The sequence below is a fragment of the Lytechinus variegatus genome, chromosome 13 (genome assembly GCF_018143015.1).
Source record: "Lytechinus variegatus isolate NC3 chromosome 13, Lvar_3.0, whole genome shotgun sequence".
NCBI classification, from domain to species: domain Eukaryota; kingdom Metazoa; phylum Echinodermata; class Echinoidea; order Temnopleuroida; family Toxopneustidae; genus Lytechinus; species Lytechinus variegatus.
This window is the reverse complement of record NC_054752.1, coordinates 21,232,305-21,248,276: the sequence shown is the minus strand read 5'-3', so window position 1 is coordinate 21,248,276 and position 15,972 is coordinate 21,232,305. Positions and strand designations below refer to the sequence as shown.

The 15,972-nt window shown below is 36.0% G+C and overlaps 1 protein-coding gene across 5 annotated transcripts in view; it reads left to right on the top strand.

The window, feature by feature from the left end:
* Positions 1 to 15,972, top strand: part of LOC121426764 (golgin subfamily A member 4-like) — an 81,776-nt gene that overhangs the window by 31,118 nt on the left and 34,686 nt on the right. For all 5 annotated transcript variants that reach the window (XM_041623154.1, XM_041623153.1, XM_041623152.1 and 2 more), the window contains one exon: positions 9,984 to 10,112. In XM_041623154.1, the coding sequence (XP_041479088.1) occupies positions 9,984 to 10,112 (129 nt within the window). The remainder of the gene's footprint in view (positions 1 to 9,983; positions 10,113 to 15,972) is intronic.

Here is a 15,972-nt window from a genome sequence, read left to right as displayed (position 1 = left end):
GGATCATCTATTTATCATACAATCCTTTTCCTGTGATGTTCTTCAGCATACACTGTTTTATTTCCCTAGTATTCCATGAATTTATATTCATACAAACTTTAACAGTGTGTACATGTAAAGTGCAACATAGCTTGCGTGCACTTGCAATTTTTTTTTCTTCAAAATTTCAGCCATTTACATGCACTTCTCAATTCTTTCTTAAAGTATAAGGCCTTGTCTGAAATAAAAGAAAATATTTTAAGTGAGATAATAATTTTGATTGGCACATTTAAAAGAGTGCTGTAAAACCAAATAACAACATATAATGTACACTGACCCACATAGGCAGTCCCCGTTTCTATTAACATTGGAAAACCTACATCGAAATTAACCTCGGTACTATAGCAGATTTAAATCAAAGCTTTACACCTGTAGAACTCTGCAAAATCCCTTGTCAACTTGTGCTTACCTTTTTCTGGATAAAATCATCCAAGAAATAATACTAGTATGTATTTACAACACATTGTATTTTATGTTGACTGACGTTTGTGAACCGTGGCTCAAACTCTATGTTAACACACCCTTTGTTTGTAAACAGTATAAGGAGAGGGGGGTAGGTACTTCACCCTCCCCTCCCCCCCCTCCCGATCCCGAGCTAAAGTCATCTCTTTCTCGCCTTGTAAATTTCCTGAATCATGATTAGAGATGAAAGAGGGATCGAGGAGAGAGACCTGGACGTGGGAAGGGGTGAGAGCTTGGCAGTGAAAAAGAGACAGAAAATAACCAATTTGAAAAAAAAAATTATGATCTTACATTTAGGATGACAAGAAAATTTCATGAAAGTTTTGACTCGGCACTGACCAGTTGTCATTAACGAGCTGAATTTTTTGAACAGGTCTTTCCTCTTTATCTTTTATAATGACACTTTGACTTTCAATAGGCAAAGGATAAATTAGTCTGGTATTACAATTTACATTCCGAATTGTGTCACATTTTTTTTAGACATTGCAACACAAAATGGCATTTGGGTAGAAGATTCTTGTTTTACTGTACAGAACAAAGTTACTTGCTTTTCTCTTTATATGTAAGTGACCAAAATTCGAATCAGATTTGGTAAGCAAAATTATTCCCTGTTATAAATATGTTATGCATAATAACATTGATTGACAAATGTCATTGTTATGCTGTCATAGCAAGCTTGCTGTCATTTGAATGTGTACCAGAGAAATTAACCTTGTTTGATGAACATGATTTTGTTGGCAGAGGTGGTAATTAAGTAATTTACGAGAAGGACAAAGGGGTATATTCCATGGGGATATTGCTTTGACAGTTGCCTTAATTCACTCTTTCCTTCTTCATCCTAATTTTCCTTCTTCCCTGTCTTCCACTTTGCTCTTCTATTTCTTATATCTCCATGATATATGTACATTTATTTTCAAAGAATGCCATTGGCTGTACCTTATTACATGTACTTTAAATCTGTTTCTCTACAAGTAAAGTTGTTAATTTTTCTTTAGAAGGTAATTGTACTGTACACACACGCAAATAGAACGTATTATATTGGACCCCAATGTCAAAGCCAAAGATCACAGTGAAAGCCGATGTGTGAAAACCATCCACTTCAGATACTCCACACAGGAAGTCAGTGAAGGTTGGCTATAACGAGAGATGAATCCTTGCAATGATAGCCAGTGTTGGACACCCTCCGCAGGCTCAACGTCATACGAGAGCCTGTCTCATGACCGGAATCGCGTCGGGTTTAATACCGTCCATCTGATGACCTCACCCTACTCCTTGTTAAGATCTCAGTCAGCAAAAGTTTGGCTGGAGAGAAATTAAAGTATTGATTTGACCAAATCGTTTTGCTTTGGACAAAGACGTGAGTCACGTGTTGGGAAGAGTCCAAATGCTTCCTGAGGCAAATCTTCATCAGCTTTAGTTTTTAAATTATCCTTCTACATGTATATAATTTGGGCCCTGTTGCAGAGAGAGTTGTGATCAAACACAATTCATAAAAACCAACACAACCTGATTTTACAACCAATGAAATGAGCATGATAGGGACTTACGATTGATTTTTTTTTGTTTTATATACAACTCATTCTGCAGTGGGTGTTTCATAAAGCTGTTCATGAATATAAAGTTAAGAGCGACTTTAAGAATGACTGGTGAACCTGTCTTTCGCCAATGAACATTTAATGGTGAATAACATTTACCACAAGAAAGAATCACCAGTCGTTCTTAAAGTCACTCTTAACCCATTGACTACTGAATTCTGAGATTCCCATAGGCTTTGTACAGGGATCCAGTAGGCAAACGGTTAACCTACAAACAGCTTTATGAAACTGCCCCTGATCCTGTATTGAAATGATTAGCTATTATCAAGAGATTCACCTCAAGGTTGAAGTCCAGCCGGGCCTCGTCCTACAAAGAGTTACGAATGATTCGATCAATTGCAACTATGGAAAGCCAGCAAAGTCAACATGTAAAAATGCTTGTTAAAAAACATTTCTGGATATGAATGTATATCCATAAATTCATTGATTTCCTGACAGTTTGATGTGTTCTCCTATGGGTACAAAGGACATTTTGCAAATTTCCTGAAGAAAAAATTATGACATTCATGGATTTCCATAATCTTGAGCTTGATCGGATCAATAGTACATGTAACTCTCTGTATGATGGGGCCCTGGTATTCTCTCAAAATAATAATTCTTGGTACCATACTACCACACCCTTAATATCAGATGCGGAACCTACAGTATGCTTGCACCATAGTTTAACTCTAAGGTCATATTGCAGTGGAGTGCTTCATGAAAGGCCTTTTTAGATGTTTTATCTGACTTATCTGACAGTAACCATAGTGACAAACAGTCAACAAAAGCCATGTACTTGATATTAATAGCCAATCAACATAATAGATAGTTTAATCAGATGTGACAACTTTTTAGACAACAACTATCAATGATATGCTCTACAGGCCTAAGCCAGAATACCCTTCAAAAGCTGATGGAGATTGGGTTTCTTGAGGTGACTGCACACCTTACAACTGGTCTGCGACCCGATTTTGGAACAAATCACATTTTGCTCATTTTCTGAAGATGTGGATGGAGCATATCATTCTATCTGAGGTTAAAATTTATTGAAATAATATTATAACAATTTTGAAAGATTGCAAGCCCTTATTTTGGAGTAAAGTTCAAACTATTTTCAAATCGTAGCCAATCATATGACTGCTATGATGTCATTATGACTAGATATTAAATTCGCTTTTATTCTAAGATGGATAATAGCATAGTCACAAATTTGATCATAGGTATTGGTACAATGATTTAGAACATTACACAGTAAGATATTCCAAGTCTCAATATTAGCATCAAATCCTATTACAATTTATTCTGAAATCGGGTCACAGACCAGTCGTAAGGTGTATGGTCGCCTTAAGATTCAAGATCATATCCTAAAGAGGGCTGATCAGGACTTGTATCTTAAGACTGAGTTAACTTGGGCTAGTGGAGAACCAGCTTTGGTCTCAGATACTTGACATTTTAAGGGACAAGTGTAATTGGTAGTTGGCATTGCCGCAAAGTGGGGGATGTTGTGGTTGTACACCCCTCCCGTCTCGGTGCGTCTTATTTTAGGTGCTGTTCTTGTTTGGAACTTCCTGTGGATGTCTGCAAGATGCAGGGAGGGAGCCGTGCATATGTGAGCCAGCTTGTTAAAGTAAGAGCAGTTTAGACACTTCAAACAGTGTGGCAGGTTTAAAGGGCTGTTGAGCTGGAAATTAGCATCATCTTTGATTCACGAAAAGGATCTTTAATCATTGTCTCGTACTTTATGGTGTTTTCATCTTTCCTTGGTTTCATACTGAACCTGTCATTACTTCTAATTTGCAGACAACTCTTTGTTTGATGACTAAGTTTGGCTTTACTTCTGACTCAACTGGAGATTCTTGATAAACCAGTAATGGCATAATTTGTCTGCTTCAGAATCCATGTTTTGTGAGATAATGTGGAAGAATATATGTAAATATTTAAGGCAAATAGTAGAGGGTGGACTTAACATATAATCTCTTGCTGAGTTTTCTTGAAATGTAACTTTAGCTCTATGACATACGGTCCATATGAAATGATACTGTCTGTCATTGATAGGGGGCTACGTGCTTCTTAGATTTGAGACGAGTCGTCCAAGCATTTCCTGTGATAACTCGCAGTGAAGGGTCTCTTCGTCTGGGTTGGCACTGCTGGCGAGGCCTTTTGTGTGGTAAACACGGCCGCTCATTGCGTCCATCATCTCAACGAGTCATTGGTGTAACACTGCTCGTGCGTTGGTTGGCTTGTGTGGTTTAGATTTGCACATCATTACATCAAGGGGAAATGAAGCATTGTGACTATCTTATTGCCCATGACAGGAGTTGCTGACGGGGGGCAAGGGTTTGTCATTGGTTCAATAAGAGGCACTCGTAGGGCTCACAGGGGGGATTACTTGCGAACCCCACTTTTTCTTGGGGAGTTATCTTGTTGCATGAGCCATGTTAGAAAATGTCAACATGTGATGTCTTTGGTGATGAAAGCCAATCAGGGAAGCGGCAAAACACTGAAGCGCGAAGATTACCCAAACAGGATATCCAGTAGAACTTAGTCGAAAACCAACGTGATAGGCAGCTGAAGGCGAATCATAAAGCAAACATTGGGGATGCACCTCAACTTTGCTCACCTCAACGAAATTCAATAATTCGAGAGTCACATTCCTCATAGCAATCTTGTCTTTGAAGTTTATTCTGCAACCTGTGTCAACTGGATTTACATGTGAGACTGGAAAAGCGACCTGTTCTTTATCGCTACTAATGATCCTTTGTGGAAGTCGACGCTTAGCAAAGGAAATTCTTCTCGCAAGCACTATTCTTATTTTCCAAACAAACCCCAAGGATCACTCTTAGAACCTGCTCAACGCTTTTCGATATCATCAAGACTTTGATCTCCTCGATAATGCTTAATTGGATTTAAGTGGATCACATCATTTGAATCTCTAGATCCTGTCTTCTACAATGGATCTCGAGATGGAATCGTTATGGATTACAAAGGATTCAGGGTCGTCTGTAGACGGTGTCGAACCGTGCAATGGAAACGACTTCTTGGAAGAAGCGTACAAAGAGGTTTGTTGAAGTTATACATTTAACTATTGCGGACAGGACCCTTTGACCATAATCATTAGGCATTGATTGTAGAACCACCTTGTACAATTCATTGCACAGAATGGTGTATGAAGTCAATCATAAAAATGAGTCCTAGGATCAATCATTAACTTTTATGTAACTAACCCCATGAATAGGATCTGACAAAGAGCCTCCATTTCAAATTTCACAAAACTTTTTGTTCTAAAAACAATTGAAAAGGTTTTATTAAAATTATGGCACTTTGCAGCCAGAAAGGCTGAATTGTGTACAATTCACAGGTATATATACATAGAGTATACAGATTAAAAACATCAAACTTGAAATGATGACGAAAATAAAATGTAAGTTGATATGTTATGTATACTAAAAAGAAAAGATGGAATAAGAAAATACAAACACTGAAAGGTGGTGGTGTAAAGATGCTTACTGATAAGCATCTTGATTCAATGAAAAAAATAAAAACAGCCGCTAAAAGCTATTACAACTTCGCTATTGACCAATCAGATGGCTTGATTTCATTAGCTTGTTACTAGATTTTCATTGATAATAAGCTTTGTGAAAGTGGGTGCAGATCTTAGATGAAGTGAAGGCCAGGGCACTATACTTTACTTGGATTTACTTTATTGCGTATGTTCCTCTTTTTCTGAGAATTTCTTTCTGTATGATTTCCTTTGCCTGAAGACTACAAAAAATTTCTATGCAACGAATAATTTTATATACTACTGGTTGTTTACAAAGAAGTACATTTACAGTGTACATGTAGATTTATTTCCAAAACATTCAATTAAAGTCATGGATTTTGACAGTATACACCATTATTAACCATCATTTGATCTAAAAATTTAAGAAAGGAGAAAATAATTCCCTATAGGCATTGTACATGTAAAGTTTCAACTAAATTTCATTTTTGAAATAATAACAGATCATGTAAAATGTTGAGATAACAGCGTTTGTATTTTGTTGATATCCAACAAAATTGTGATTAAATATCATGGTACTGTCATAATTTCAAAACAGTATAGGGGCAAATTTGGGTCTAAGCCATTGGTGTGGGTCAGGTACAGTTGTGCGGTAAATTGCCAATTTGTCTATTGCCTACCCATCCTCTCATCACATGGTCTACTTTTGTTTTATAGTCTAATGCCATTTAGTCCATCAACATTTGATCTAACAACCATTTGGTCCAATCATAACTTCGTCTAATCACCAGGTCGTCTATGACCACTTTGTCTCATATACCAGTTGGTCTAATACCCATTTTATTTTCATTCATTTTGCCCAATTAACACAAAGTCTAATTAGACCAAATGGTAGATAGCCTAAATGGCTATTGGACCAAATGGTTATTAGACCAAATGGTGAGTGGACGACATGGCAATTAAGGCTATAAATGAGGATAGGGGAGGAACTGATGGTAGACGAAATGATAGTAGACAAGTTCAATAGTAATTGGATGAATCGGCATTAGACCAATTTGAAATAAACCAGTCATGTGATCAAGTTTCAGAATTAAAGATTGCAACGTGATCTGTGATGTGGTAAGACATGTCAATGAGCATCTTTGGATTAGTGATATTTGATATGGACTGATATGGTCAAGGCCTGTAGACTGACTATAGCCTAGGATGACTGGGTCAGCCAAGTCATGTCTGATCTTACTATAATTGACCTTCATATGTCTATATCAAGCACAACAGTTAATATTTGTGAGATGAATGGTGGGGCTTGGGCAAGCTGTACACCTTATTCCACCCCCCCCCCCCAATAAAAAGAGAGAGAAACAGAAATGAATAAAAATATAAAAATCATTAGATGTAAATAAACAAGGATAAATGAATAAATATAGAAAAAAATAAAATGAAAGAAGAATAAAAACAAAGAAAGTAGATGTAATGAAAGAAATGTAAATGAATAAATGAAAATATCAAAATAAAGACAAATTAATTAACAAAATAATTGAATGATAATGATAAGTGTGTGAAAACTACTACATGTACCATAATAAGATTTTACGAATTCTAAGTCTTGTCCTCGTAGCTTATCCTGCTGTATTAGCTTCCAGACAATTCAGTCTATGAACCTCTATCCACCATGTGAGGAAATTGAAACACAGCATGGAAGATTACACACTGGCAGGAAGAATCCCCACCCTTTCCTTAATGTTCTGTTAAGATACAGGATTAATAGTTGTAAGCCCCCAAGATCAAGCTCCTCTGTGGTAAGGTCATTCATTAGGTCAGAGAATAGGTTTTCGGTAACCATGTTAGGTAGCCAGGAGAAACAACCACCAATGCATTTTGGGAAAAACAATATTAAAGCCTTATGAACAAGTAGGCCTATTGTGCACAAAAATATTTTTTAAAAGAAATTTTTCCTCAATCAAAAATGTATTTACATACAATAAAGGAATGTCAAATCTGGGAATGCAATGTCAGGCAAGTGTAGCAGCTGACTAGAAGGTAACATTGCTAGATGCTGCATGTAAAGATTCTTAAAATCTGTTTTCAGTTTTGCTTCATCCACCAAAAGTGCCTGTCACTATTCAAATTTATCAGATGTGTAGCACATTAAATAAACATCTGTTTCATTGGATAAATTTTGTGACCTGAAAACACCTACATGAAAATCTATTTGTAAACATATTCATATGTCTTTTCTTTTGATGAAAACTCTTTGTCAAGCATGAAATGGGCTGTAAATATCATGATGTAATCATACGATCTTTCTGAGAGCAATCATCGTTGTAAGATAAGTTGGGTTTTCTTTTTAAAGAAAACAAAATAAAATGAAAATGAAATATTGATCCAGAGAGGGTGCGAAATGCCCCAAACTTTCATATGTAAATTTTCACAAAGAATTAACATATAAAAAATCAATGTCCACTAAGTTATGCAATATTGGAACAAAATAGAGGATTTAAAAAAAATCACAAATAGACCCTTTATACTAATTGGCTTTCCACAGGTTCTAAATTTTGGAACAATTTTATTATAAACCCTCAAAATTGAGCATGCATTTTTTTTACATCAGCTGAGGTTGGACTAAGACAGGCAATTGCAGTGTTTGAAAGTGTGAATAGATAGCCTATTACATGTTAACAAGGTGTTTCCTGCTGAAGGTGAAATATAGGCCAGATTGACACCTGGGATATGTCAATTTTTAGATGAAGTGCTATTATATTGGTCGGCCCCCTGTGGATAGCGGGGCTATTAATGGTTCGAGGAAAAACTCATGAACATGACTGAGGGTAAAAATAGTCTGAACATCGTGGTACCGTTTCACAAAACTTTAACAAATTTACTTTCAGCCAATAAAATTAAAGGATTTCAGTAGTTTTAAAATGGTTTTGCTTATTTGCCATTATAACAAGTTTTATGATATGGCCTCCAGGTCTGAGCTTACCTACATGTATGGCTTTGGTGAGTGGATTTGAATATAAAAATCAGTCAGATTGTCTTGTCTAGAAGATGATCAAGTTTTCAGTTTAAGGTCATGTTTTATTTCCAACACATTGCAAGACATACAAATATTACTTTTAAATGCTTTTTAACATAAATATCATGAATTAGGATTTTGTTTTGACATGGTTTTGAAAATGTGTGAAGTATTCCAGTCTGCATTTGAAATTTCTTGTAGTGCTTATCTTTCATAAAGTACACAAATACATACGTATGATATGTACATGTATCAAACTGCATTCACATTCAAAATTGATACACTAAGAAACAGATTTGCAAGTCTTAATGATGGAATATGTGCAATCTTTTTGTGGCTTCAGTGACCATCCAGTGGGACAGCTTGGATAGTTCATGTTGCTTGTTTCGGCCTTCACTGGCTCACGTACAAACAAGTTCAGTTCATATTGTCTTTTCATGATAAAAGAGACAATTTGAATATTATGACTTCTGCTTTGTCATCTTCCATATTTCCTAGCCAGTGCTGAGTCATTGAAACAGTGGCAAACTTTATTCTCTCAAGCGTTCTTCACAAACTTTTTTTTCAAAATAAAATTGATGCTTTGAAAGTAAGCGCAATTATGGATGCATGACTGATAATGCTGCTTCCAGACTGACTGACCATGATCAAGGCATTGATCAAAATAGAAATGGACCATTAAGCAGAGAAAACGAGATGTCATACTCTCAAAACTCACTTAATCTCAGGATTATAATGCATTCAAAGTTAATCCATTTAATCCGTTCTTAATAGTTGCCATTAGGTTTTTTCATTCAGATTTTTTTTAAGTTGGACAATTAGACCCTCTTGGCATGCTTGAACGATGCCACTTGTTGAAGTATGTTTTCTCTCCTATACATGTATTAACCCATGAAATCAGCATCTAACCTCCTTACCTTTTGAATTTTTTTTCTGACTGGTATCTTTCACCTAGACATGACAAGTGATCTACTGGTATTTTATATGCTTATGATTTTCACATTCTTTTTTTTCCAATAATTTGAGGAAGACAAAAGAACACACTTGTTTGGGTTTGGATGGTCATTTTGGGGACCAACACTTGCCCAAGAATGGTACATGCTGTACCTGAAACCTACATGTACTACACTTTTATTCTTCGCAATGGAATCTTTCAGGAGTTACATCGATATTATTTTGCTTATTCACTTACATGTACTCAGTGTTCGTTTTGTTTTTGTAAATCATTGTATAGATTTCTTCAGCGAAAGATTATGAGATGTATAGAGAATGTACGGCAAGTAAGTTCTTTCTTTGATTTTTCCCCCAATCCATCTCTATCTCCCTCTCTCTTTCACTCTCTCTGACTATCCCACTCTCTCCATTCTCTCACCCCTTCTCTCCATCATTTTAGAAGGAGAAGGATGATCTGAAGGAGGAGATGTTGAAGGAGAAAGAAGCAGCAATCCAGGAGAGAAACAAACATTGGGAGGTTGTCATGGAAACAAAACAAAAGGAATACCAAGAATCGCTCCATGCCAAGGTATGATAGAATATTTTATTGCTTTCCTAATCTTCTTTGACATCCATTATTTTCTTTCTTTACATTGTTACCCACTATTATCATTACATGTCCCAGAGACTAGGAAAAGTTGAAAACAAGATTTTTGTTTGGCATGTATGAATCAGAATATATGAATGTCCAATGTCGTACAATTTTTTAAAGTCCTTAGACAATGCACTTTTTGGTTTAAAAACTTGAACTCAGTCATGCTTCTTTCCAAGCCACAAAGCAGATATAAAACAGATACATGTATATGTTTCATACATGTACATGTATCTGATCTGTCTACTGAAACCCTTGTAGAATGGTGATTCAAAAACAAAGACATCGAACATATAAAGGAAAAGATATATGTATGCTCAAAGTCCCATTCTGCTGGCTAAGTGTGGGAGATTGTCCAAGATCTCAATACAGAGCTCCACCTCTATTCCATCAGGAAGCTAGCGAGGCCTATCTGGTAGGACTATTTGAAGGTGCCCAACTGTGCTCCGTCTATGCCAAGAGGGTACATCATGCTGAAAGATGATTTTTCTTTAACATGAAAAAGAGAACACTTGTGAAGCTTTGATGTGTATTCTGTATTTTCCCCCTTTTTTCCTATGAGAAATACAGGGTAAACATATGTTGTACAAAGTGTTGATGTACATGTAGAAAAGGTTTTGGTGTAATGCACAGAAATAGCAAGAAAAGGCAGAAATACATTTATGATTCATGTAAAAGATACATGTAGTCTAATTTTTGCAAGGTTTCAAGAACTCATGATAAACCACTACTTCCTGTAAAATCTTTGTGTAATATTACAAAATGGCCTCCTTAGGAAGGCCTCCCATAAAAAGATAGTGAACATTCAAAATGAAAAAAGTTTCATAATTTGATTTCCTTGTTTATAATTCAATTTTTCTATGTATAAGTATAAGAATAGATAGGTACATGTATGTTACCATTTTCTTCCGTCATGTGTTTCCGCCTTCTTCAAAATGGCATTCTTTATGGTGTCTCCGTTTATTTTTGTTCTTATTGAGATCTTGCCAATATTGCATGCCAAAAGACGTCAGAAACTTTCATGTGACTACGCCCCCGAATAATATTAGCTGAAGGGGGCTATTGTTGTAGAAACACATACAAGTAGATTTCTAGGTAGTGGATGTTCATTAAATATTTGTCTAGATTCAGCATTAGCAAGAGAGTCTAATTGGAAGCGTAAAAAATCAAGTACAGTGAACAGCGATAGAGTATATTCACAAGTACAACAAGCTGATGTCACTTTCCCCAAACTCAAACACAAAATCAAAGATTATTTCATGAAAGAGAGACAAGAATCGTGGCTTTCACATGTTCAGTCACTCTCTGTTCAAGGCGAGTTTTTCAAACTTGCTACCCTTCAAGAAAAGTCAGTCGACTGGAAAAGCATAATTTATAATCTCCCACATAAAGTAGCTCGCTTTCTCATGAATTCTCTCTCACACACTTTGAATACCAATGCAAACCTTGTAAGATGGGGGAAGGTGACATCAGCGAAATGAAATAGATGTAATAACCGGGAAACGGTTCACCACGTTCTTAACGCATGTCCCGTTGCCCTTGACGAAGGTCGTTATACATGGCGGCATGACAATATTCTTTTGTACATATTGGAAACATTGCGGAAAGGTACATCAAATCAGGAGGTAGATATTACATCCGACCTCAAGTCAGAATCCAAAAAACGGGATATCTACCGTCCCGTTGCAATGTACGCAGACGAATCTGATCCCTGATATATGTGCATTGTGGAAAAATGAAAAGAAACTAGTGATACTGGAACTTTCGGTCCCTTTTGAAACCAATACAGAAAAAACACATGAATATAAAGAAAGAAAATACGCCCCACTCATTTCTGACATTGAATCCAACAGCTACTCAGTAAAATACTTTCCAATTGAGGTGGGATCAAGAGGCTACATTACTCCGGATAACACAAAACGACTTAAAATGCTTTTAAATGAATTTGGCAAACCAACCCCTTACAAAATTTTCAGAGACAACCTTTCTAAATTGGCAGTGACATCATCTTTCGTAATATACTACTCAAAAAATAACGTCCAATGGGAAAATCAGATTCCTCTGCGTACATAGCGTAAAGTTGTACACATCAATTCACAGTGTAATTTTTTTTTTTTTTGCAGGATTTTCTGCATTTATTGAAATAATACACATAACAAATTAACAATGCTTGAAACATAATCATAATATAGCATAAGTACATAACCAAGTGACAATCTTATATGCAGTGACTGAAGACATGAATACATTAAAAATATATATATATATAATGAGTAAAATGCAGAGGCAAACTATATAAGCAAATACATGCTTGAAGCATAGCAGCCAAAAAAGGGAAGGGCTACATGGAAACCTAAGAAATTAATTGTGTCTGTAAAAAAAATTAATGTCACGAATCATCAAACCAAGGGAAAAAAGTAGAAATTGAAAAATGAAGTGTGTGTGCTTGTGTGTGCTAGTGGGTGCAAGTGCAGTTGGGAGATTTATGAATATCTGGATAAAAGGTATTTTTTGAATGAAGCTTTAAAAGAAAAGACATGCTAATGCATGAGTCCACATACGTCATGGTCTTTTTTTTTCTCAATGTTTGGTTTTTATCTAAAATGATTTTATCTACAGGCCTATAATTACTTTAATTACAAATTAATTTGATGATTAACAGTTTATTATACTTTCACCGAATGTTCCATCTTATTTGGTAGTTTAACTATATATAACTGTAACATTATGTTAATCTGCCCTGCTTGCGTCAGTAATGTGACCATGTCCTGGGCTCTCTTTTACTCTGTAAATGTATATGTATTTTTGTCATTCTTACACTGTTCCTTTATTGCTTTTCATACAATAAAGTGATGCAAAACAAACATAACCATTTTTTCCTGATTTTACAATTTAGAAAAGTTAACGCTTCTTTATATCCACCTGGTTTAAACTTGTACTAGTTTTTTGTTTTGTGCTTCTTCGGAAATGGAAAAAATTGTTTTGTGTCTTATTTCCTTCCTTTTTTCAGGGACGGGAGATTCTACTGATTTTCTATATGATGTCCTGCAGTTCCTTCTATCATTTATATTTGGGGGCCCCCGTTTCTTATTGATTGCATATACATCTAGGTCCTCCTTGTCTTTTACACAAAATCAGTGTTCCGTGTATTTGCCTTTGGAACGTCCAGTGGTTGCAACATGCCTCTCTGAGATTCTGATTTCTTATAGATAATTTTTGCATCATATTTGCAGGGGTGAATTTTCTTTCTATTTTGTTGCATCGCTGCCTTTCTTCCCTGCCGTTCTTTGAGCTCTATCTTCAGCTGTCTTCCCCTTTTCCCTTTGTGATTCAGTCTTTGCCCCCTTCCCTCTCTCCTTCTGTCTCTTGTCGTTGTCTCTTGGTCCCTCTGTGCCTCTTCATGAGAACGTGTGCAATCCTTGTAGCCTTTGTCAGACATGTATTTTTTTGTTTCTTGAAATCTCAACCTCTGTCTTCTTGGTTTTCTTTTCCATTTTATTGGCTTATCCCACTCTCCCCCCCCCTCTCTCTCTTTAATGTTCCCTTTCTGTATCTTCAATCATTTCTGTCTCTTTATGTCTTTTTGTCTCTTTTCCGCTTCCCCCATGGCCTTTCCTCATCTTATTCAATTGGCACTGACTCCTTGTCATTCACCACCCAGTGACAGATCGTGCGTCATTCTTGACATTCTTCTTGACATTTACCCCAAAACGTCTTAATTCCTCTTGAATTAGCAACCTAATGCTCGCCGCGAACAAAGCTGGCTGCTAAATTAGGTTTTAATTAACTCAAATTTCAAACTATAAATAGGAACAAACACATTTTTGTATACCGGACTTGGCAATGTTTGTAAACACACCAGACCTATTTTTGTTTTACAGTAGAAGGACGAGTGTTTGAAAGTCAGAAATTTGGTAAGTCACTGTGTATGTAATTACACAAAGGATACTTCACATTACAAATGATACTTGCATTCCTGTTTGCTATCAGATGAAAAATAATGGATTAAGGTACAGAGGGGGTAAGAGAAGTAGGAGAAAGAGCAGCATAAAGAGAATAATTTGATATTATTCCTCATGTTGAATGTGACTACAAATATTTTAGTATAAACCAGTCTACATTTAAAACAAAAGAAAAAAGACACATTCAAAAGGAAAACACAAATCTATATTTCTCCCAAAAGCAATTATTACGTTTCTGATAAGGGTTGCAAATATTGACTTATTTCACCACAACAATAATTAGATTTATATATGATTGTGACATTGTAAATAATAAGAGATTGCAAAAAGATATTGTTCAGTTTCAGGCTGAAAATGATTATATCTACATGTAATTCTAAATAAATAGAATAAAATTCACCTAGCAAAATGCTGAAGATTTCATCAAAATCTGATAACGGATAAGCAAAGTTATTGAATTTCAAAGCTTATCAATATGTTGTGAAAACAGTTGTATGCATGTCATTATGAATATTCATTAGGTAGGCTGATGATGTCACTTTCCCTTTTAATATTTTCATACATGTGTGTATGATATGTCTCTCTTGTAATAAAATAAGTTGCAGCAATGACTATCTAATGCATTAAATCAGGTGTCGTTTAATTTTTTTTCATGGAGGAAAAATTCTAATGAGCAAAAGAAAATGTAAAAGAATACCTAGGGATGTGACATCATGAGATTGCCTTTTGATAATTTATGAAGACATGCATAGAACTGTTTCACCTAAATAAAGCAAATCTTTAAAATGTCATAACTTTGATATTCATTGTCTGAATTTGATGAAATTTTCAGTGTTTTGTTTGTATGATTTTTCTTTATCTGTTCAAATTGTATTACTTTCAAACTGAAGTACCCCTTTAGATATAGCGTCCATGGCTTGTCTGTATCTAGCTGTTGAACCAAGTGCAAGTATCTCAAGAAATTCTCACCTTTAAGTGTTTAACCCTGAAGATCAAAGTGATATTGTCACATGATCTGTCTTGCTCCTGGCAGAGGCAAAGGAAGCTGTCCCCAATCAAAGACCAAAGAGAAGGCGTAATCGCATGCCTCGTTAACCGTCGGTTGACTGAATGACGAAAATCCTGTGATTGGTCGGGAAGCTCTTCACAGGAATGTGAAATTTTTACTTTCCTTCTATGTGATTGGAATGTCTGTTGGTTTGTTGGGCAAGGGAAGAGACGGGATTGTTATCAAAATCCTTAGCCAATGGGTAGAAATTGTTTTTTCATTATTTAAGCGTCCTGGGCCCTGTCTTACAATGAGTTGAGATCAATCTGATTAATCACAATTACAGAAAGCCAGAAATTCAACATCTTAAACGCTAGTCAAACTGCTTTCTGATAATAATACCAACACGCTTATATAGCGCATGTCACTGCCAAATGCGCTTCATTGGATATTATTACCCTGGCTTTTGCCCCGCTGCCTTTTACAGCGCGGCGGCATTTCAAGGAATAGATTTCTGCCAGGTACCCATTTACCTTACCTGGGTCAAGTGCAGCACAATGTGGATAAATTTCCTGCCGAAGGAATTTACGCCATGGCTGGGATTCGAACCCACTATCCTCTGTTTCAAAGTCCGAAGACTAATCCGCGGGGCCACAACGCTCCACAAGTATGATGTATACTCATGCATGCATCATTGTCTTGATAATCAGTTTTCTCCTCTTTGATTCCAAAGGGACATACAAATTCCCTGCACAAAAAAATTATGACATATCTACATGTACACCTATCGATTTCCATATTTGGGATTAAAGAGATCAATTACTCTTTGTAAGACATGCCCATGGAT